The sequence below is a fragment of the Bubalus kerabau genome, chromosome 17 (assembly GCF_029407905.1).
Source record: "Bubalus kerabau isolate K-KA32 ecotype Philippines breed swamp buffalo chromosome 17, PCC_UOA_SB_1v2, whole genome shotgun sequence".
In the NCBI taxonomy this organism is placed as follows: Eukaryota; Metazoa; Chordata; class Mammalia; order Artiodactyla; family Bovidae; genus Bubalus; species Bubalus kerabau.
Genome location: NC_073640.1, coordinates 43,048,855 through 43,074,360, shown reverse-complemented (window position 1 = coordinate 43,074,360; position 25,506 = coordinate 43,048,855). Strand labels below are relative to the sequence as shown.

General features: G+C 40.4%; 1 protein-coding gene across 1 annotated transcript in view; it reads right to left on the bottom strand.

Annotated features, from left to right (window-relative positions):
• Window positions 1–25,506, bottom strand: part of HYDIN (HYDIN axonemal central pair apparatus protein) — a 419,919-nt gene that overhangs the window by 301,675 nt on the left and 92,738 nt on the right. Inside the window, 3 exon segments of the mRNA XM_055554109.1 lie at window positions 15,390–15,524; window positions 19,617–19,736; window positions 24,627–24,752. Of these exon segments, the coding sequence (XP_055410084.1) occupies window positions 15,390–15,524; window positions 19,617–19,736; window positions 24,627–24,752 (381 nt within the window).

Here is a 25,506-nt window from a genome sequence, read left to right as displayed (position 1 = left end):
ATAAAGATAAAACAGCTAGGAGTGGTCTCATGCTGCTACTGCTGCTGCTGCTAAGTCACTTCAGTCGTGTCCGACTCTGTGCGACCCCATATACGGCAGGCCACCAGGCTCCCCCGTCCCTGGGATTCTCCAGGCAAGAACACTGGAGTGGGTTGCCATTTCCTTCTCCAATGCATGAAAGTGAAAAGTGAAAGTGAAGTCACTCAGTCGTGTCTGACTCTTCGCGACCCCATGGACGACACAGCCTTAAATCTGCAGTCTTTCTGCCTCCCTGAACTCCAAACTCACACCCAGCAGCCCAATCAGCATCTCAATGGCTACAAACTTACCATGGCCCAGAGCAAAGTCCCTGACTAATGCATTGCCTACAACTGTGCACAGAGAGACCCTGCCAAGGGAAAGAATGGGGCCTGAAATCCAGTTCACTCTGACCGTGCCTACTGAATCAGTCTACAGGAGCAGCCTTTTCTCATGCCCACAAGAGCTCCACGATGCTGACTGAGGTCCTGATCATGACCTTCTTTCCACTTTAAATCTGTCCCTTTACTGCCTCCCCATCTCGGTACTGCCATCTACACCCTTCCAGAGACCTGGATTTAATATCTTGGCATGAGACATCCTTGATTGCTCTATTTCTCAATTTCTTAGTAAACATATAGGACTGACCTTCAAAATATATCTAGACCACAATTAGGTCTCACTATCTCTACTCTGCCATCCTGACCTGACCCTACCCTCTCCAATCTTTTCAGGGCTAACTGGACCCTTTATTTCAAACCTTGCTCCCCAAAAGTCTATTTTTCACACAAGGGTCAGACATGTCAGCTCGGGAGGCTCCTCTGTTCAAAATCTCCCAAACAGAGAGGTGGGGTGCGCTGACCGCTATTATCTGGCACCCCTGTCATTTCTCTAGCCATACTTCCCTCCCCCACTGGCTCCTGTCCCCCAGCTACAGCCTTTCCTGCTGCTCCTTGAGTATTTTAGACATGCTCTCCCTTCAGAGCCTTCAAATTCAATGCTCCTTCCATGCAGAACACGCTTCCATGTAGTTATTCACATCGCTCACTCCCTCACTTTCTTCAGGACTTTGCAGAATGTCCACTGTCTCCCGTAGGCCTCCCCCACCTGCCCTACTGTAAACTTAACTCTCCCTCTCCTGTCCCATCAACCTGAGCCTTTCGTTTGCTTTAGCTTTCCCAAAGTGACCTTACGTGCTTCCTATTTATTTAGTCTATGTTATGCCTACCCCATATCTCCATGCCGACAGGGATTCTGCCCATTGTACTGACTTCACATACCCAGTGTTGAGAACAGGACCTGGTATTTAGTAAACACTCAACAGGTATTTACTGAAGACAGACAAATGAGTAATATGATGCAGAGTGAAGAGAAATTAGGTATAAGTGAGTGGGGAAAGGCCTCTATGAGAAGGTGACAATTCAGCAGAAACCTAAGTGAAGGGAGAAATGACACCATGGGGGTGGGTGGTAATTTGAGCAAAGGATGATTCAGAGACCATGGCCCGAGGGGAAAAAGGCAAGGAGGGTTAGAGATACAGCAAGGAAGTGGTGGGAGGCCAGATGACATAGGAGTTTGTAAGCCACTGGGAGAACCTGAGGACGGCCAAAAACATGAATGATGGTGAAAGCTGATCATGATGCACCTGACTTGTTTTAGAAGAATGACTAGCTGCTATGCAGGCAACGAACCGTAAGGAGGCTAAGATGAAAAAAGGGTGGCCAGTTAGGAAGCCACTGCAGCAGTCCAAGCAAGAGATGACACTGACCCGGCTTAGTACAACAAATGCTTAGCCTAGTGCTTGGTGAGTAGTAAGTATTCAATGCATGGTAGTTGTCATTACAAAAATGTTGCATAAAACACAATGATTTGCACAAGGCATGTAGGAAAAACTCAATTTGTACTCTTGTTAGGATAATAATAGTAATCCTGGTGATTAATGATGATAATGATAGAACAGGATAATTTTGGAAAACAACACGGACTTCAAAGAAAGCAAAATGGTGAAATGACAATACAGGAAGGGGCTGCTTTAGGTTAGAACAGCCAAGAAGGCCTCCCTGAGGACGTGACCTCTGAATGGAGACCTGAATAGGAAAACACCCAGTCACGTAAGATCTAGAAATGCAGTGCTCCTGGTGAGGGGAGTTGCAAACATAAAGGTCCTAAGGTAGGAGCAAGTCATGAAAATTAGTGGGCAGTATTCATGAAATTTATTTAAATTTCATGAATTGGACTCTTAGTTCTTCAATTAATTCTGGTTTCTGCACAGTAATAGCAGGCTCAAAAATTATGCCATTCAGATATAAGGAGGTACAAGTCACATGAAGCATACTTGATCCTAGAAAACTCCACAAAATTCAACAATGAAACAGTCTAGTCTGATTACATCAGAATCCTAAAGAGATAAGTACTGTTTTCACTTTTTCTTAGGAGATCAAACCCAGCAAGCAAAGGTTTTGTTGGGAATTAGAAACTGGAAGTTGCTGGCATATGTGGAAACTTAATATTATTAACTGAGGCTTTGACAGAGAGAACAAAAGATGCTGCTGAATCCATGAAGAGAGGTGATCTGCAAGTAATGTTTTTTATATTTACATAATTCTCTATCTTGTTCTATAAGGAATTGAAGACAGCTGAAAATAGTGTAGGAGGCTAGTTGAAATATTCACAGGGATGTGTTCAAATCTTTTCAAATTTCCCAATGAGGAAGATTTGAAATTTTATCAGAATTATATACTTTTTTATAATCAATTCACATAAAAGAATATGAAGGAATTCTTCACACAACTCCTTAAAAATGTATTCTAATCACTAAAGTTCTATATTTAAGATGACTATATTAGATTATATAATATACAATTATATATTGCTCTATTGGCTTAAAATTAATCCATGTGTTGTGACTTGGGAGGATTTATCAGCCTGCAAGCTAAGCAACTGCTTTAGCTGATGTACTTCCTTCCACTGTACTTAAATTCAGAGCAACCAGGCCACCATTCAGAGCCAAAATATTTATTCCTCACTCTTTCTCCTCTACTATGAGAGACTTAGTCATGAATTACTTTACATCCTAAAAATGCTAAATGGTCTCCAGATGAAATTTCCAATCCAGTTTTTTGTCCATTAGCCTCCCTTCCAACATGCCTATCCTCCAAACTTTAAAAAAAAAAAATGCAGTGGAATACAAAAGTGGCAGATTTGACTCCGAGAAGTGGAAAAAATGAATCTTGATTTTATATTAGCTTCATGACAGAAAGCAAATGTGGCAATAATTCTGTCCTTTAATGTCTTAGGCAAAGAAAAATGGTGTCTTCTACGGCAGCAAACAACTCCCCAGGCATTCAAGAGTGAGCTCAGCCCATGGTTAAGCCCTTGCAATCCTCTTTCTGCCTTTTCTCCATTCCTAAACTTGAGGTGGAAGGGCTAACACAGTAAAACCAGGTATGATTAGGACTCAGCACATCTAATACTCACTGTCCTTGAAAAACATTATAAATTTCCTATCCACTTAAAACTACTTTATAGTATATTCTCAATCTGAAATTTACCTTTCTAAAGGGAAGAATCAGTTCTCAAGTCCCAATCAGTTTAAAAACAAGACTAATCAGGTCTCATGAGCCTTATTCTCTATCACTCTTGAGTCTTCATATGATTTAGCTGAGGTCTCAGCTTCTTAGGGGCACCTACACTTTTCCATCTATTAAAAGGGAATAACCTCTGATCTTTGGCTTGTGAAGACACCCAAGGAATTTCAAATTTATTTTGATCACTTTTATCATTAGTATATAACAATAATGTGGTTACCTCATGATTCATCCATTTAAGGTAATTAATAGCCTCTTGAGCTTTTTTGCTGAGTTACCTTAAATCTACCAGTGTACCTGTATCTAAGTCCATATACTCTGCCTTCACTCCTGTTCTTATCTAAGACCAACTTCTTGCCTCGAATACTAGATCAACCTTTTTACTCACCTCAGGATTTTCCCGAAGCAGCAATTTTCCCTCTTCACGGAATATTCACAGCTTATAACAACGCTTAAATTGCTTAAATAAACATCAGCTTATAACAGTGCTTAAATCGCTTACATAAACATCAGCTTATAACAATGCTTAAATAGCCTCACCTTAAATATTAAAGAAACAACCCTCAATTTCAACACCCACCTCTAGCTACTGCCCCATTTTCCAATTACTCTTTATAGCAAAACTCCTCAACAGTGTTATTATACTCAATATCACCACCTCCTCATTTTCCATTCTTTCTTCTACCCACCACATCAGGCTTCTGTACCCAACATTCCACAGAAACTGTTCTCACCGAGGTCACTAATGACTTTGCCAAACCCAAAGGCTAAGTCCACATCCTTGCTTTATTCTATTCTTAATAGCTTTGGGCGCAGTGGATTACTTTTGTTTTTCATAATAAATTGATTTTATTGAAGTACAGTTGACTTAGAATATTTCAGGTGCACAGCAAAGTGATTCAGTTATACATATACACATATATTATTTTTCAGATTATTTTCCATTATAGGTTATTAGGGATCAAGACCATCCCCAAGAAAAAGAAATGCAAAAAAGCAAAATGGCTGTCTGAGGAAGCCCTACAAATAGCTGTGAAAAGAAGAGAGGTGAAAAGCAAAGGAGAAAAGGAAAGATACACCCATTTGAATGCAGAGTTCCAAAGAATAGCAAGGAGAGATAAGAAAGCCTTCCTCAGAGATCAATGCAAAGAAATAGAGGAAAACAATAGAAAAGGAAAGACTAGAGATCTCTTTAAGAAAATTAGAGACACCAAAGGAACATTTCATGCAAATATGGACTCAATAAAGGACAGAAATGGTATGGACCTAACAGAAGCAGAAGATATTAAGAAGAGGTGGCAAGAACACACATAAGAACTATACAAAAAAGATCTTCATGACCCAGATAATCATGATGGTGTGATTACTCACCTAGAGCCAGACATCCTGGAATGTGAAGTCAAGTGGGCCTTAGGAAGCATCACTATGAACAAACCTAGTGGAGGTGATGGAATTCCAGTTGAGCTACTTCAAATCCTAAAAGATGATGTTGTGAAGGTGCTGCACTCAATACATCAACAAATTTGGAAAACTCAGCAGTGGCCACAGGACTGGAAAAGGTCAGTATTCAATCGAATCCCAAAGAAAGGCAATGACAAAGAATGCTCAAACTACCACACAACTGCACTCATCTCACACGCTAGGAAAGTAACACTCAAAATTCTCCAGGCCAGGCTTCAGCAATATGTGAACTGTGAACTTCCAGATATTCAAGCTGGTTTCAGAAAAGGCAGAGGAACCAGAGATCAAATTGCCAACACCCGCTGGATCATCAAAAAAGCAAGAGAGTTCCAGAAAAACATCTATTTCTGCTTTGTTGCCTATGCCAAAGCCTTTGACTGTGTAGATCACAATAAACTGTGGAAAATTTTGAAAGAGATGGGAATACCACACCACCTGACCTGCCTCTTGAGAAACCTGTATGCAGGTCAGGAAGCAACAGTTAGAACAGGACATGGAACAACAGACTGGTTCCAAAGAGGAAAAGGAGTACGTCAAGGCTGTATATTGTCACCCTACTTATTTAACTTATATGCAGAGTACATCATGAGAAACGCTGGGCTGGAGGAAGCACAAGCTGGAATCAAGATTGCTGGGAGAAATATCAATAACCTCAGATATGCAGGTGACATCACTCTTATGTCAGAAAGTGAAGAATTAAAGAGCCTTTGATGAAAGTGAAAGAGGAGAGCGAAAATGTTGGCTTAACACTAAACATTCAGAAAACTAAGATCATGTCATCCGGTCCCATCACTTCATGGCAATTATATGGGGAAACAGTGGAAACAGCGGCGAACTTTATTTTGGGGGGCTTCAAAATCACTGCAGATGGTGACTGCAGTCATGAAATTAAAAGACGCTTACTCCTTGGAAGGAAAGTTATGACCAACCTAGACAGCATTTTAAAAAGCAGAGAAATTACTTTGTCAACAAAGGTCCATCTAGTCAAGGCTATGGTTTTCCAGTGGTCATGTACGGATGTGAGAGTTGGACTGTGAAGAAAGCTGAGCGCCGAAGAATTGATGCTTTTGAACTGTGGTGTTGGAGAAAACTCTTGAGAGTCCCTTGGACTGCAAGGAGATCCAACCAGTCCATCCTAAAGGAAATCAGTCCTGGGTGTTCATCGGAAGGACTGATGTTGAAGCTGAAACTCCAATATTTTGGCCACATGATGTGAAGAGCTGACTCATTTGAAAAGACCCTGATGTTTGGAAAGATTGAAGGCAGGAGGAGAAGGGGACGACAGAGGATGAGATGGTTAGTTGGCATCACCAACTCAATGGACATGAGTCTGGGTAAACTCCGGGAAATGGTGATAGACAGGGAGGCCTGGCATGCTGTGGTTCACGGGGTCACAAAGAGTCGGATACGACTGAGCGACTGAACTGAACTGACAGGTTGTTACAAAATCTTGATTACAGTTCCCTGTGCTATAGAGTAAATATTTGTTGCTTGTTGCATATCTATTGTTTTAATTAGAAATCTAGCATTCTAGTCACACTAAGTCAAACAAGTGGAGTCAAAATGTCATAAATATTTTAGTGCTTCTTTTTTTAATATACTTTATCTATTGACTACACTAAGGCCTCTGGCTGTGTGGATCACAATAAACTGTAAAAAATTCTTAAAGAGATGGGAATAACAGACCACTCCACCTATCTCCTGAGAAACCTGTGTGCAGGTCGAGAAGTAACAGTTAGAACCTAACATGGAACAATGGACTGGTTCAAATTGGGAAAGGAGTACAAAAAGGCTGTATATTGTCACCCTGCTTATTTAACTTCTATGCAGAGTACATCGTATGAAATGTCAGGCTGGATGAATCACAAGCTGGAATCAAGACTGCTGGGAGAGGTACCAACAATTTCAGGTATGTAGATGATACCACTCTATTGGCAGAAAGTAAAGAGGAACTAAAGAGTCTCTTGATAAGGGTGAAGGAGGAGAGTGAAAAAGCTGGCTTGAAACTCAACATTCAAAAAATTAAGATCATGGTATCTGGTCCCTTCACTTCAAGGCAAATAGAAGGTGAAAAAGTGAAGCAGTGGTAAAGTTTATTTGGGGGGGCTCCAAAATCACTGTGAATGGTGACTGCAGCCATGAAATTAAAAGATGCTGCTCCTTGGAAGGAAAGCTATGACAAACCTAGATACCATATTAAAAAGCAGAGATATCACTTTGCTGACAAAGGTCTGTGTAGTCAAAGCTATGGTTTTTCTAGTATGTACAGATGTGAGAGCTGGACAATAAAGAAGGCTGAACACTGAAGAACTGATGCTTTTGAATTGTTGTGCTGGATAAGGCTCTTGAGAGTCCCTTGGACATTAAGGAGATCAAACCAGTCGATCCTAAAGGAAATCAACGCCAAAAATTCATTGGAAGGACTGTTGCTAAAACTGAAGCTCCAATACTTTGGCCACCTGATGTGAAGAGCTGACTCACTGGAAAAGACCCCCCTGCTGGGAAAGACTGAAGGCAAAAGGACAAGGGGTGGAGGAAGAAATAGATAGCATCAGCAACTCAATGGACACAAATGTGAGCAAACTCTGGGATATAGTGGAGAACAGAGGAGCCTGGTGGGCTTATAGTCCATGGAGTTGCAAAGAGTTAGACACAACTCAGTGACTAAAAAATAACAATCCATCTGGACTATGAAGCACTGCAGTCTCTGGGTTTCTGTCCTACTTCATGACTACTTCTTCTTAGCATCATACTCTGCTGACCACTAAGGGTGGTACTTATATTTATGATTTATGATTTTTAAATGTTTGCCTGTAGCCCCAACACTTCCCCTTTACTGAAGACCATTGTGTCCAACTGCTTCCTTGATATTTCTACTTGGATGTCTAAAGCGAAATTTAAACTTAACATATAAAACTGAGTTCCTGTTTCCCTTCCTCACTCCTCCCACTGGGTCGGCTTCCATCAAGTACACGTGTTGGAAGTCCTGTTCACGTCTCACTGGCCAACACGTAGACACAGCAGCTACAAAGAAGGCTGGGGAAAAGCAGCCTTTTATCTCTGGCAGCTATGAATCCAATCAAAATTTGTGATTCTCTTACCAATGAGGAAAGAGAAAAATAGATGTCAAGGGTACACAGCTAGCCATTACACCTCACACCCTCTTCAGTCTATTCTCCACAGAGCGACCAGAGTGAACTTAAAATGTAAGTCAGATACGTAATTCCTAATCAAAACTCACCAGGGTAGAAAAAGGGGAAGAATCAAGCATTTATTCTATCTTTCCTGTATGAATTGTACCTCAGGAAGTTCATTATATCGTTATAAAAATAAAGCATAACAACAGACATTTTGTGCCTTGATGTGATGCAATAGGACATACCACATCACCCAAGAATTCCGGCCCCTCAAAAATCAAACATGAATCTAACTAAACCTCTAGATCTAACTACTAGTCTATAGGAAACAGGGGGGATGGAGGATCACTCTATGGAATCTGGTGAAGATGCACTTAGTACCTTGATTGGATCCCAATTTAAGAAAATGAACTTAAAAAATAAACATATACATATATACAAATCTACATATATATGTACACACATCTACATCTACAAATACATCAAATACATCATATACATCATATACGTATGTTTATTACTCAACTGGGCAGATCTGAATACTGACTAGATATTTGATGATATTAAGGAGCTACTGTCAATTTTTACATGTGATAAATATACTGTGATTTAACTTTTAAAAAGGACCTTATCACTTAGAGACAAACAATGAAGTACAATGAAATGATGTATGGGAGTTGCTGCAAAATCCTCTGCGGCAGGGGGACAGGATGATGAAGCAAGATGGTCATATGCTGATAGCTTGAAAATCTGGGTGATGACACCTCACTATTCCATTTTCTATACTCCTGCATACGGGTGAAAGCTTCCATACTAAAAAATAGCTTAAGTACTTTATGATGGCTTCCTATTCTACTCTGTATGACTTCTAAGATACTTCATGGTCTCACCCTCTACAAACCTTGTCTCCTACCATTTTCTGAGCAGTTTCCTCTCCTCCAGTCACACAGGCCATCCACTTCCCTGACCTGCTGCCAGACATGCTTCTGTCACAGGGCCTCCACAAGTGATGCTCTGCTCCCAGACAACAATATCTGCCCAGTTCAGCTCTCTACCCAAAAGTCACCTCATTGAAGAAGTCTCTCCTGATCTTCCTACTGAAAGGAAACGGTCTCCATTCTCTACCATTTTCTGTTCTCTATCATGTCACTATCTGATATTAAATGATATGTCTGTTTATTCATTGTGGAATGAATAAGCCCCCAAGAAAGCCAAGCTTCTGCTATTCTCCACTGGATCCTGGCTTATAGCACTGAGCCTGGTGTAGAATGAGTGAAATAATATTCATATTAATATCTTTATTTGGATACTACACTATCAAGAGTTCTTAATAAAGAGAATGCCTAAGAGCCTCATTAGCCATATTACAAAGTGACATTTATCAAATTGGGAAAGCTAGAAAATAGTGATGTGACTCACTACGAAGATATGAAACAAAATGGGGAGAAACACTTTTAAAGAAGACTTCTAGACATCTTTCTCCTGGTTGAAAAGACAGGGGAAAAGTTAACATCTAATACATTGATACATCTAATACTTTGCTGACAGAGGTCTGTCTAGTCAAAGCTATAGTTTTTCCAGTAGTCATGTATGGATGTGAGAGTTGGACCATAAAGAAAGCTGAGTGCCGAAGAACTGATGCTTTTGAACTGTCGTGTTCAAGAAGACTCTTTAGAGTCCCTGGGACAGCAAAGAGATCAAACCAGTCCATCCTAAAGGAAATCAGTCCTGAATATTCATTGGAAGGACTGATGCTGAAGCTGAAACTCCAATACTTTGGCCACTTGATGCAAAAAATTGACTCACTGGAAAAGACCTTGATGCTGGGAAAGACTGAAGGCAGGAGGAGAAGGGGACAACAGAGGATGATAGTTGGATGGCATCACCGACTTGATGGACATGAGTCTGAGTAAGTTCCAGGAGCTGGTAATGGACAGAGAAGCCTTGCATGCAGTCCATGAGGTCACAAAGAGTCGGACATGACTGAGCAACTGAACTGAACTGAATACATTGATGGCACAAAAAGATATTTGAGCTCCTTTTTCTTATGCCTTTGCTTTTATCATCTCTAGACCATCTTCAAGTTGAAGAAACTACCTTTTATTTTCTTGAGATGAACTTACTTATCTCACTTTTCAAATATTTATCACAATTTCCTATATGTTAGGCCCTATGCTAAGCACCTGGATTACATGGGGAACCTAGACAGAACCAGGGAGGGCGAATTCCAGGCAGGAAGAAAACTAAATCCCTATCATTATTTTTGTCAACAAGAATTGCTTATTGTGGCCAATCTTATATTTTAATATTTTATATTTATATTTATATTAAAATATATTTAATTTAAAAAATCTATATTTTAATTCAAAATGCTAGCACTATAGTATACTTATGGCTGATTTGCATCACTGCAGATGGTGACTGCAGCCATGAAATTAAAAGACGCTTACTCCTTGGAAGGAAAGTTATGACCAACCTAGATAGCATATTCAAAAGCAGAGACATTACTTTGCCAACAAAGGTCCGTCTAGTCAAGGCTATGGTTTTTCCTGTGGTCATGTATGGATGTGAGAGTTGGACTGTGAAGAAGGGTGAGTGCCGAAGAATTGATGCTTTTGAACTGTGGTGTTGGAGAAGACTCTTGAGAGTCCCTTGGACTGCAAGGAGATCCAACCAGTCCATTCTGAAGGAGATCAGCCCTGGGATTTCTTTGGAAGGAATGATGCTAAAGCTGAAACTCCAGTACTTTGGCCACCTCATGGGAAGAGTTGACTCATTGGAAAAGACTCTGATGCTGGGAGGGACTGGGGGCAAGAGAAGAAGGGGACGACAGAGGATGAGATGGCTGGATGGCATCACTGACTCGATGGACATGAGTCTGAGTGAACTCTGGGAGTTGGTGCTGGACAGGGAGGCCTGGCGTGCTGCGATTCATGGGGTTGCAAAGAGTCAGACACGACTGAGCGACTGATCTGATCTGATGGCAGAAACCAACACAACATTGTCAAGCAATTATTCTCCAATTAAAAAATTTAAAGCTTTTTCAAAAAATATGTACACCTGGATAACAAATTATTGTAATGTTTTTCTATTCTTCTTGGGCCATATTCTTTAAATTTCATAGTAACAAACCAAGAAAACTATTCTGACAACAAGCTAGGCATTTTCTTAAAACACAACTGAGCAAGCATTGAAACATGTAAAACATCATGTATGAAACGAGTTGCCAGTCCAGGTTTGATGCACGATACTAGATGCTTGGGGCTGGTGCACTGGGACGACCCAGAGGGATGGAATGGGGAGGGAGGAGGGAGGAGGGTTCAGGATGGAGAACACATGTATACCTGTGGCGGATTCATTTTGATATTTGGCAAAACTAATACAATTATGTAAAATTTAAAAATAAAATTTAAAAAACATAAATATATGTCATTTGAAAATAAGCATTTTCAGAGTAAATAAAATCTGATGCAAATCAAAATGATTAAAATCTCCAGAAATAAAGCTAGTCAGATATGTGACGAAATAACTAAAAAAAAAAAAAAAATAGATCACTTCATATTTTCTGTAAACCACTGCTACCATTTTCATATGCCAACACTGTTGCAAACTAATGCTGTCTTAAGTCCAAGGATGTACCCAGTTTTGCTTTCCTACAAAAGCCTAGTATTTCTTATATTCTTTTTAATAGTAAAGATACAAATTTAAGAGGTCAAGAAAGATGCCAGGCTCCAGAATTTTATAGTGTTATGATAACACTGACTACTATGTTTCTACCTTCCATGACATGTACACTAGGATTATTAGATAAATAACATATCCAATCTTTTTTTTCAAGTCCGTGTGAAAAGAGATAAGGAAAGCTAAAATGAATTTGCTGCACCTGTTATCTGGGTATTTGGCATCCTTAACAAGTTAAATCTCCAGGAAGCTAGATTACTAGATGACAGGGAAAAAAAATGTATACTGCATTATAATCTTTGACATGCTAATATACAAAGAGGGCTGAAAATCCAATTGAAAGAGGACTGGCTTATTAAACTGTGGCATGCTGCAATTTACATATCTCACCCTCCAGATGTGAGGAGGGTAAATGAGAATGAAGTGTGTTCAGATCAGCAGGGGATAGGAGGAAAAACACTTATGCACTCTGGCTATCAATTTGGCCAAGTGGAGAAAAAATGATACAGTGAAAAGATTGACTTTTATTCTTCCTAAAATAAATCTGGTCTTGCTGACGCTTTGCTACATTCTGGATCAGCACTGAAGACAGCAGGACTAACCCCAGCTGGTTGTTCTGTGCACACCCTGTTGGTTTTCCAACAGTAAGAGTAAATGTAGATGCCCAGACAACCAGAAAAACTACTGCAATGGGGCCCTGCTGATGGTGCAGGATGGCAGGATCTTTGTGGAAAAATGGGGACCAAAACTAGCAGCAGGTGCTTCCCCAAATACCCACCAGTAGTCTTAGACAGTCAGTAAAAGGATCACTACATCCTCAGAAACACACATTATGTCAATTAATTCACAGCTTAGAGCCCAATCCAACACAAAATCCTAATGTACTGAAAATGGTATAAATTTCTCATAGTCAGCCACTACTCTCAGCCTATCTCCTCTCACAGATGCATGTAATCCTTGATAACTTTCAAATACTTAGAAGAAATACTAAAGCAACATTTAACTGATTTATTTTTAATTAGGGCTTTCCCAATAGACCACAGGCAATGTTGGTGAAATGGAATGTAAGAGGGAATAAAAAAGCTAGGAGTAAGATAAGCAGCCACGAAATACAACCATGGAGTAATCCTCAGTGGGAATGCTGGCATTTCATATTTATAAAGTAGGTATGCTACTGCTAAGTCACTTCAGTTGTGTCCAACTCTGTGCAACCCCATAGACGGCAGCCCACCAGGCTCCCCCGTCCCTGGGATTCTTCAGGCAAGAACACTGGAGTGGGTTGCCATTTCCTTCTCCAATGCATGAAAGCGAAAAGTGAAAGTGAAGTCGCTCAGTCGTTTCCGACTCTTAGTGACCCCATGGACTGCAGCCTACTAGGCTCCTCCATCCATGGGATTTTCCAGGCAAGAGTACTGGAGTGGGGTGCCATTGCCTTCTCCATAAAATAGGTATAAACTCACTTAAAATATATTATTTGCTGTATAGATAAGTAGTTCTAAAAATCTCTCCCTTTGCTTTTAGTTTTTGATGAGGGGAAATTAAAAACATTTATAAGTAAAACAGAAGAGTATAACAAACCCCATGTACTCATCACCCAGATTCAACAGTAACTAACGTTCTGGCCTTAGGGCTTCATCTGTGCCTCTATCCATTTGCCTTTCTATTGCTATTACTACATTTTAAGTTTTTAAGGTAAAAGTTAGATATTGAGAAAGCATAAATACTGAGTGTACAACTTTGACAAATGAATTCATCCATGGAACCCACACACCTCTGATGACACAGCACATTCCACCTCTTCAGAAAGTTCTGTGTATCCCTTTCTCAGTCAGACTGCCTGCAGGTAGAATAATACTTATTCAACAGAAGACTTTTTTCTTCTCCAGCATAGAAAAAAAATTAAGGAAAGCCAACCCGTTGAATCCAGCAAGCTTTACATTTCAAGCTGCACAAAGGCTTACTATAGCCAGTTTTTATAATAAAATGACAGGGTAGGAATTTGACCCCCAAACTAAATCCAACCATTCTCTTCACAGATAATATTCAGATATAGAACCTGGAGAAAAAAAAAATCAGGACTTCAATAATGTACAGCAAAAAACACTACTTCTGGACCTATTTATCTTTTTGGTTATTTCGGTAACACCCCAAACAAAATTAAAAGTTCATAAACACAATCCAAGAAATAAACAGTAATACTACAAAGTGGAAAATTAATAACAACAGTATTATATAATGAAATTTCTAACCACTGACTACAGTGATCCACGCTTGGCAGGTCACAGTAAATCCTCTATCCCTGCTCTCTAGAAAAGTAGAAACAGTAGCAACAGCAGCAGGAACACCGCTAATGACATTTACAGCAGCTGAAAAGTATTAGTGATAGAGAAGAAAGGAGTGAAAGCTAGTTCACTATCCCCATCATGTTCTTCTGATCCCACCTGTAATGGCACACCGCAGATAAGCCTACACACTATTAACCTGACATATACACTGGCATTTTGTTATGCCTACTTTAGCCTTGGTGTGTTGTGTTTTTTTTTTTGTTTTTTTTTTTTGTCCTCGTTCCTTCAGTCATGCTGGCAAAATCCTTTTCTCTTCCACACAAGTCCCCACTTTGCCCCTTACAGAGGAAAACGCAACCTGCAATCTTGCACTCTTGGAGAAAGGGTGGGGAGAAGCCACCCTCCCAGTCCCTCAAGCTAGCTCTTCCTTCCAGAAGTAACTGGAATTTACACAACTGAGGAGAGAGAGCCTGAAAATGGGCTAGAGGCCTGATGGCTGTGGTGGTGCTGGGCGGAAGTGGCTTCTTTTTGAGCTCAGGCTCTGTGCAGACAGGGGTAAGAAGACAGGGCAGGCCTCTGCTTTCGGCTCTAGCTTCGCCACTTGCGCTTGGGCAGAGCTACTGGTGAGGTGAGCCCTTCCCCGAGGGTTGGTTATCCACTGTCACTAGGGAGCAGAAGGAGGCCTTCTCTGGGCCTCAGGTCCTGGTCACATTCTTTGCCATTAATGAGACCGATACTGTGATCAGCATTTGAATCTTAGGTCTCTCTCCTAAACTAATTACAGGGTGGGGAGGAAGGATGTAACTAACTAGGATCCCAAACTCCCAAGAAGCCGTGATCTCTACCCTTTGTCTCAGCTCACTACACCTGGACCACGTCTTTCCCTTTTTGGTGCCTCTCCAGCTGCACTGTCCAACATAAATATGCTGAGGTAGGTGCCAGGGAAGCATGCAGAAGGCTACCCTTCTTTACAGTCTGGCTACTGCAGCTCATATAAGCCCTCATGACTGTTTGACAGTTCTTTCCTGTTCCCAGTGGTGCACCATCCCCTCCTCTCATCCACCCTGACCATTCCTCTCACCACTACCACCAGCAATACCATCAATGACCCCAACACCATCGACAACACCACTACCACCGCCACCACCTCCGTGAATGTTCAGAATTACAAACTGCCAGCGACAAGCATCCAACCGCTGTCTTGCCAGCGCTGCTGTTACCTTGTTTTCCTCTGGTGTAAAGAGGATTCGGAACACGGATGGCACTCCTGGAGCGACTTTGTGGCTGATATCTTTGGGGCTGATCACTTTAAAGTAAGGTGAACTTTCCTCAACAACTTTCACCATCCTTGGAATCTGCAAGAAAAACCCAGTAATGGGCACTATTATTGAAAAATTTTATTTTATTATTTAAATGTGACTATTTTTTGAAAACTAACTGCTTAATCATCTAAAACCCCACCTACACACACTGGGGAGCTGCACTGGACTTTCCAACATCTGAGAACTACTCTGGGAGAAGAAATCACACTGCACTCCTGCTATGGCTCATCCACTGTACATGAGGCACCACTTGATCCTCGCAATAACCTTTGAGCTTCATTACAATTCATTCTTCAGATGAGGAAACAGACACTTTCCCTAAGAGTTACAGCTTCACCAAGCAATGGAGCTCAGAATCAAACCCTGGCCTAACTCTACTTTCCTTCCCTACAGGTTTGCCCCACCCAACACTACTGTGAAGCAAGAACACAGAGGGCAGTAGAAGGTAGACTGGCAGCAAGGCCAGTCTCGGAGCAGGTTCAAACACTTCCATCCTTTTAAAGTCTTATTCTTCTGTCCTGCTTGCCTCACCCAGAGTACATAGACCTATCTTGGACAGCCCCCAGCAATAAAGGAAATGTAACTGTGAGAAGAGGGGTGGTCAGACGTAGAGGTTCTAGGGACACAGGAACAGGAGAGGATTTCTTTTTAAAAGAAAAAAAAAAAGATTTAAAGACAGCAGAAGAAAGTTCAGTTCAGTTTAGTTCAGTTCAGTCGCTCAGTCGTGTCCAACTTTTTGCGACACCATGAATCGCAGCACGCCAGGCCTCCCTGTCCATCACAAACTCCCAGAGTTCACTCAGACTCATGTCCATCGAGTCAGTGATGCCATCCAGCCATCTCATCCTCTGTCGTCCCCTTCTCCTCCTGCCCCCAATCCCTCCCAGCATCAGAGTCTTTTCCAGTGAGTCAACTCTTCGCATGAGGTGGCCAAAGTACTGGAGTTTCAGCTTTAGCATCATTCCTTCCAAAGAAATCCCAGGGCTGATCTCCTTCAGAATGGACTGGTTGGATCTCCTTGCAGTCCAAGGGACTGTCAAGAGTCTTCTCCAACACCACACTTCAAAAGCATCACTTCTTCAGCACTCAGCCTTCTTCACAGTCCAACTCTCACATCCATACATGACCACAGGAAAAACCATAGCCTTGACTAGATGGACCTTTGTTGGCAAAGTAATGTCTCTGCTTTTGAATATGCTATCTAGGTTGGTCATAACTTTCCTTCCAAGGAGTAAGCGTCTTTTAATTTCATGGCAGCAGTCACCATCTGCAGTGATTTTGGAGCCCAGAAAAATAAAGTCTGACACTGTTTCCCCATCTATTTCCCATGAAGTGATGGGACCGGATGCCATGATCTTCATTTTCTGAATGTTGAGCTTTAAGCCAAGTGTTTCACTCTCCACTTTCACTTTCATCAAGAGGCTTTTGAGTTCCCCTTCACTTTCTGCCATAAGGGTGGTGTCATCTGCATATCTGAGGTTATTGATATTTCTCCCGGCAATCTTGATTCCAGCTTGTGTTTCTTCCAGTCCAGCGTTTCTCATGATGTACTCTGCATATAGGTTAAATAAACAGGGTGACAATATACAGCCTTGACATACTTCTTTTCCTATTTGGAACCAGTCTGTTGTTCCATGTCCAGTTCTAACTGTCACGTCGATGATGCCATCCAGCAATCTCAAATCTGTCCTAGGAGTCTCAGATGGAAAATGAGGAAACAAGAAACCCCACAGCCTCTCAAAGCTGGAGCCCAGATGTGGAAGGGAAGAAGAAATGCAAAGAGAATTCAGACAGATCTGAAGACTAGAGACTGGGGAGATAAGTAAGAGATGTGTGCATATCTGATAGGAATAGAACTGGCTTTGCTGTTAAGAGAAAAGTTCAGTGGCATTCATGATGTGTTAACTGATGTCATATAAGCTTGTTGGGAGTACTTTTAGTAAGATCATAACTGTGGATTAAAAACTAGAAAGGAAAACAACAGCGACACTAGTAATAATACTAACACTGCTTTAGTGCTTACTAATAATAGGCACTGATCTGAATACTTTACATCCATTATCTCATTTAATATTCCAAACAACCTACTGAAATGGGTGCAATTATTATCCCCATAGCTTGGAGAAGTGAAGTGACTTGCCCAAAGTCTACAGCTAGCAGAGCACCCACCTGGAATCTGATCCCAGATTAATCTGACTCTGGAGTCTGGGTGCTTATAATTGTACCCCAAGTGAATTGTGTTGTGGCTTGTAGAGTGTTCATGGCCTCCTTTCAACTTGTGTGTTCAAAAGAGATAGAAGAACAACAACCAGGCTCTGTCTTTGGCATTCCAAGCCAGTGAGGAAGCCAAAGGTGAGTGACACAGAGAGCATTTTTCAGTGTCCTAAATTTATCTCAGTGGTTCCTTCATGAAATAGGAAGTAGAGAAGCAGGCTTACATCAGCCACCTTGTACAAGGGCCCTGGGATTAACTTACCAAGAACAAGCCTGCCTGGCCTAGAGAACCTGTCTGCTTGTTGGCAGCTGAACTTTCTTGGATGAGGACCTTCTTTTCATGGGGTCCAATACTCCAACAGCATCTGTCCAAGAGGTGTGGGTTTTATCCACAAGAACTGAGTGTCCTTTGGTAGACAAGGCTAACACACGCCTCTTATCCTTGACATGCTCACTACACCCACTGACAATCATTTCTTGTTGATGGCCAGGGAGGAGTACCTTTTGTTCTAGGTCCTCTCTGCCTTTAATAGCCTAAAAAAACTTGAACAAGAGTCCAAAAGTAGTGGAGAAAGGGAAAAAGAGAACTGAAAGTGAGAAACTAAACCGGTTGGCAGCCCTCTGTAACTGATCTCTTCTTGAGATATACGAACCTGAGTATAAACATCTTGGGTTCTTTTTCTTCCCTCTGCCTACTGTTTAGCTTCCATCCCATGAGCTTCTCTGGCTAACTCTCCTGCAGTGAAGAACTAAATGTTCCATCTTCTGAAGTCTGACTTTGCTGTCGCTAAATAACCTCATTGATCTCTGAAAGGCATCACTGATTCCTTTAATCAGTTACTGTAGTAAATATAACTGCAAGTCTTCCCATTTGCCTTGATTTCTTGCATAGTCTTCACTTAATTTCCCACTTTTATCATACCTAGAATTTTAGTCTCACTGTTCTAAGTCTCCTATAAGTATTTCTACTTGTCCTTAACACCTGATATTTAGCATCTCTCTAATGTCTTCCTCCCTATCTGATTACTTTTCACGCTTAACTGTGCTTCATGCTGACATTCTGCATTATTCTTTCTTTCATCATTGTTATATGTGAAGAAAATCTTGGGTCATTTAATACTCTTTCTGGAAATAAACCCTAATTTATCTCTGAAGGGAAAAGGCATCATGATGGAGAAGAAATCCTCAGTTGCAACCACAAAGAAACAAGGAACAGACAGTGGGAGAAGCCATCCAAATCTATATGTAGACAAATTCTGAAGGCTATCTGAGGTACAAGGCGGGAGATGGAAAAGAGAAAACGGGAACTTCTCTTTTTGAAGTTTTTTTCTAATATAATTTGCATAATCTAAACGCATTGGCTCAACAACTGCAATTCATATGAGTAGACTTGATACCTTCTCTGAAAGGCATCACTGATTCCTTTAATGAGCTACTGTAGTGAATATAACTGCAAGTCTTCCCATTTGCCTTTAATTCTTGCAGAGACTTCACTTAATTCCCCTCCTTTATTACAGCTAGAATTTTTGGCTATAATAGTGGGAAATAGTGGCTCTAATGTGGAGTATGTAAACATGAATAGTAATGGCACTGTCTTAAATGAAAACCTCTCCCAAATGGTCACTGGTGAGAACTGCATGACACTCGTCTAGCTAATCCTTTATTCAACAGAATACTTAGTGCACATGGGAGCTTACCATGGCGGGTACTGCCCTGGGACTGAGCATTTAGCAACAAAACAACCAGAACAGTCCTGACTTCATCAAGCTCCTAATCAAAGGGCATGTCTTCATCTATTTTCCTAGGTCTATCAAATTAAAGAGCTTATCTAAGACCTTACAGGATCCCATTCTATCTAATCCCTTCTTATATATCCATAAAAGGTACAGCCATCCCAGCAAACATACTCACTGTGTCAGTGTTCCTCAAAACCAGTGGGACCTCATAGACTTCACAGGGAGTGTAGTTCTGAAATATGATTTCTGATGGAAAAGGCTGGAATAACGCCTGATCCAGGTCAATTCCTGGAAACTACAGTTGAAAGAATAAATTAATCATATAGTCACAAAATGGCAGAAATGACTGGAAAAGATAAGAAATTACTACACATACCTATGAATATTAACACTAAAAACCAAGGAAACACTTTAAAAGGAGTAACAGAATGAAAAATACTGTATATTAATGCACATATATTAGAAAGATAGTACTGATGATCCTACATGCAGAGCAGCAAAGGAGACACAGATGTAAAGAATAGACTTTTGGATTCAGTGGGAGAAGGCGAGGGTGGGATGATCTGAGAGAACAGCACTGAAACATATACATTATCATATGTAAAACAGATGACCAGAACAAGTTTGATGCATGAAGCAGGGCACCCAAAGCTGGTGTTCTGGAACAACCCAGAGATAGAGTGGGGAGGGATGTGGGAGGGGGGTTCAGGATGAGGGGGATACATGTATACCTGTGGCTGATTCATGTTGATGTATGACAAAAAACCATCACAATATTGTAAAGTAATTATCCTCCAATTAAAATTGATTAATTTTAAAAAATTCAAAATAACCCATAAATTAGAATTGATAAGTGACTTATCAAGGTCACTGAATAAAAAGTCAACATAAATAAATTATATTTCTTTGTACTAGCAATGAACATTTAGGAAATGAAATTTATAAACAATACCATTTAAAACCACATTCTAAAACATAAAACACATAGGAATAAATCCAATGAAAGATGTGTAAGATCTTTATCTGGAAAATCTACAAACCATTATTGAGAGAAACTAAAGAAACTCTATGGACTTCCCTAATGGGAAGAAATACCCAATCACTTTATTTTAAAAGAAAAAAAAAATCTACACTGAACCACTGGCAGGTGTGTGGAAAATACACTAATATGCATATTTATAGGAAGAGTCCATCATTTAGACAGGCTAGAAGAATCATAGCTGGGGAACTCTGGGGGGAAGAAAAGGCTAACACAAATCTGTCACATCTCCTCCCTTCTTCTCATCCTCTTTCCAAATAAACAAACACATACAATCCTCTTTCATAAAGAGCTGCCCCTAGAATCATGGCGAATTCCTATTGGACTGCAATACTACCAGCCCTGCCTCAACATTAACTACCTGAAAACAGCAAGTCCAGGAAGAATTCCGTTCTTTATTTCAAAGATGAGTGATAATAATAATCACAATGACAAATAAACCAGGATCTATACAAAAACACTCACCAAAAAAAGAAAAAGAGAAGCAAAGAAAACGTCAAATGAATATTCACTTTTCTGGTTGCCATGAAAACAATAAGAATCTTAACTACACCACTTCATCATAAGTTCAAAGAACATAATAGAAAAAAATCAGAGAGCACAAAGCAAATATTCAAGAGTTCCAGGGAAGATTAAGCAATCAAAAGCGATAAAAAATTCAAGCACCAATTCAATAAATGCTAATTGAATTTCTAATGCTTTCCATATGTTGAGCATACAGTAGTGAAGAAAGCCAATAAAACCACTGCCTCATGAAGCTAAAATTCTTGAGGAAATGGATAAAGAATAAAAATACATAAAACAAGGTCGGGCAGTGTTAAAGCTATAAAGAAAGCCGAAGCAGGACAAGGAGATGGCATGAATGGGGATAGGCAGTCAAGGGATGGCCTCTCTATGGAATGATTTGCATTGAAATCATGCAAAGATCTGAGAAAACAGCATTCCAGTTAGAAGGAATAACAAGTGCAAAGACCCTGGGGTAAGAAGTATCTTTGAGTGTTTGAAGAGCAGCAAAAGGAGGTGCAGTTAGAGGAGAATGAGCTGCAGAAGAGACAAAGGAAAAGACTATGAAGGATGCAGGCTCAGATGCTGCAGGACTTTCTCATTATGAGGGTAACAGGAAGCTTCTAGGCAGTTTTCAACATGGAAGCAACCTGTTCTAGTTTACATTTTAAAAAACCACTCTTCTTTGTGGAGAACTGATAATGGGGTGATCAGAGGGACACAGGGAGGCTACTTTAGGAGTCTAGATGATGATGGGTTGGATGGGATGGTGGTGGCAGAGGTGGTGAGAAGTGGTTTGATTATAGAGATGTATTTGTGATCACTAGCCTTGTTGGATTTCACATAAGATGTGAGAAAAACAGAGGCATCAGAGATAACACCAAGGTTTTTGGCCTGGGAAAACAGATCAATGGAGGTATTACATGGTGGATGGAGGAAAGATCATGACTTTAGGGAAAGAATGTAATGCAAAATTTAGATCTTCAAGATTTTAAGTTTGAGCTGCCAATCATACACTGAGCTGAATATATGATCCAGAGTTCAGGGGCTAGACCACAGTAGGAGATATAATTATGAAGGTAATCATTTAAAAGGTGAAATTTAAAACCTCGTTCCTACAAGGGGCCACCTAAGGAGTGAGTGCAGAAGAGAAAGAAGTTTAAAGAGCAAGTACTGGGGAGCTCCAATGTTTAGTGATTAGGAAAACGAGAAAGAGCCAACAAATAAGAAAAAAGCAACCAGTTAAGTAGGAAGAAAGCCAAAGGAGTGTGATATCTGAGACACAAGTGAATTAAAAGGTACAAAAAAGATACTAACTATGTAAAATGCTGTGAGACGACCCAAAGGTGTTGAACTGATCGAGCTTAAGAATGAATTTTAAGACACACACACACTTCAAAGAAGGGATACAGAGGATGCTGATGAATGTAATTACAATGAAATGGGAATGAACAAAGTTTAAAATGGATTAGAGAGGAAATACAAGGTGAAGAAGGGCAAAGAAGATACAGCATCTTCACCACTGATATTTCTAAAGGGGAAAAAAAAAACACAAAAATGGCATGAATACTTGATAATCCAAGAAAACTTTCTAGCAAAAAGTAACAGATATAATATTTTAGGAAAAATTTAGTCACATCCTAATAACACTGTGCATGCTGCATGCATGCTAAGTTTGACTCTGTGCGAGCCAATGGACCATAGGCCACCAGGTTCCTCTGTCCTTGGGATTTCCCAGACAAGAACACTGGAGTGAGTTGTCATCTCCTCCTCCAGGGGATCTTCCTGACCCGGGGATTGAACCCACATCTCTTACATCTCCTGCACTGGCAGGCAGGTTCTTTACCATTAGCACCACCTGGGAAGCCTCCCTAATAAAATCACTGGATATCAAATAAGAATAAACAACCTTTGGGCACACAAGTTAATATTATAGCTCAGCTGGTAAAGAATCCACCTGCAATGCAGGAGACCCCGGTTCGATTCCTGGGTCAGGAAGATCCACTGGAGAAGGGATAGGCTATCCACTCCAGTATTCTTGGGCTCTCCCTCGTGGCTCAGCTGGTAAAGAATTCGGCCCCAATGTGGGAGACCTAGGTTCGATACCTGGGTTGGGAAGATCCCCTGCGGAGGCTACCCACTCCAGTATTCTGGCCTAGAGAATTCCATGGACTAGGTCTATGGGGTTGCAAAGAGTCAGACACGACTGAGCAATTTTCACTTTCAATGTTTCCTCATATCATCATTTAAAACCAGAAGGTAGTGAAGAAAATGCCTGCAAAGCTCTTATAGGGAAAACATGTGGCCCAAAAATTGTACATCCAACAAGTCTATAGTTCACCTCTAAAGGCAATAAGCAAATATTGTCAAACATATAAAATAAAGGACATAGAGTTTCCATAATCTCTTCTTGAGGAAATGAGAAAGGTATGACTCTCATTAAATAAGAAACAAATGAAACTCAGGAAAATAAAGTAAAAAAATAACTGACTGAGTTAACAGAAGATGAAAGAAGATGAGATGTGGTACACTAAGAGCCTCAATCAAAATACATTAAAACACATCCACAAGCAGTAGCACACAACAATACACACAGTCTGGTTTTAGTTATGCTCTGGGAGAGAAGCAGATAGCCCTTAATTATGATGAACTAGCTTTGGAAGAAGCTGTGTTCCCTGCCTTGAAGTTAGAGGGGGGGCTATGGAGAAGGAAGTGGCAACCCACTCCAGTGTTCTTGCCTGGAGAATCCCAAGGACGGGGGAGCCTGGTGGGCTGCCGTCTATGGGGTTGCACAGAGTTGGACACGACTGAAGCGACTTAGCGGCAGCAGCAGCAGCATGGGAAAAAGAGGAAGCAATGAATAACTAAAGCTGGCAGGGCTCAGAAAAAGAGTAAATTGTATGCATATCCTAGACAGGAGAGGCAATGGCATGCTAAGGAGAGCAAAACAGCCTGAGGCAATCACTCCTCTTGAGGGAAATCACTCTGAAAAACCCTCAGGAATAGCTAGGAACCCTTTGAGAGGGGTCTAATCTCCAGGAGTTCAACTAAGGGAGGCTCATACCATAATTTGTGCATAAAAACTGAAGCGTATAATTCAAGAAAATAATTTAAAAGTAGGAAATAAGACCCACTCTAAAAACATGTTCCTAAAGCCTGGAATATATAGTTTACATTCAAAAACAGAAACATCAAAATAGCTATTCTTTACAGACTAAAAGGATGTATTTGTTATTGGAAATGAGCCAGAACAGACAAAAATGCCTGTTTTAATAAACAATTCCCCCTTCTTCCTTTCTAGTAATGACAGCTCAGTTAAGAAGGGACTTCTTTTTCTAGAAAGATAACCCAATTGGGCTTGACTAATATAATTCTCGGGATTACTCTTACTATGTAAACCATAGTGTTCAGAAGTAGCTAAGGAAGAAATGTGACTAATCAAAAGTTACTTGTACTCTGCAATTCTTGGTATCAAATTATAGATACCAACATCAACAGATGTAGAAAAAGAAAATATAAAACAAATTCAATAAGGGATTAGTTGGCCCCAAAACAATAAGTACTGCTTAGTTCTTACTGTTTTAGAACAGTCACATTATTCCAGGATCTACCTTATACACAAATACAACAGAAAGCAGCTACCTTTTGATGTGTTGTTTCCCTCATATCTAAAAGTTCAATGATCTGTGGTCGGCACATCACACGGGTGTTGGCCAGTCTCTGCTCTGTGGTGAGGGACATTTCCTTCAGGAACTCCGAGGGTGTCAGCTAGAATTGAAAACAACAGGAGCTGAAGATTCATAAGTGGTAATACTGAAAAAGTGTTTTCCTAAGTGCCAGTAATGAATAATTTGTGTTTATAGCTTTCAGGATAATTCTGGAATGCCACTAAGTTCCCTTATAAAACATTTAAAATAACTAAATAATACAAACAAGGGAAGGACCCATGCACTTCTGAGCTTTTTGCACAATAATTTGAAATGACATATGGTTGCCGTTTCCTTATGATTTTAAAGGAATCACACAAAAGAACATGGGGTTGGGGAGAGGAAGGGCAAGAAACTGCACAGGAGCATGTCCAATGAGCTTAACATTTATGCTCAGAAGAGCATAAAACTCTAGGTTTCTAAAATCACTTAAGGGCTTCAGAGCTAAAGAGTCTGAGACATTTCTATTTCTCAACCGAAGTTACAACATGCAAGCAAAGCTTTTGGGTGTTTATCATGTTATACCTGGTTAAAGAGAAGTCTTAGAAAATGTAAAGGATCTGGGAAGTGTGACTGTGCTGCCTAGGAATGAGTTTGAACTTTTTAGAAATCATAAGAGCATATCTTGTTTCCAAAGAGCTCTCAGCTGATCATCAGATACAATAGCCAGTCACATCCACTTACCCAAATAAGAACATAAAGTGCTTTAACACTTTCTAATCTCATGAGAAAAAATGTTACCTATCATTTAAATAACCCAGCAAGGGCTTACCCAAGAACAACTACTATTCATTGCTTTGTCTGTATAGTCTTAC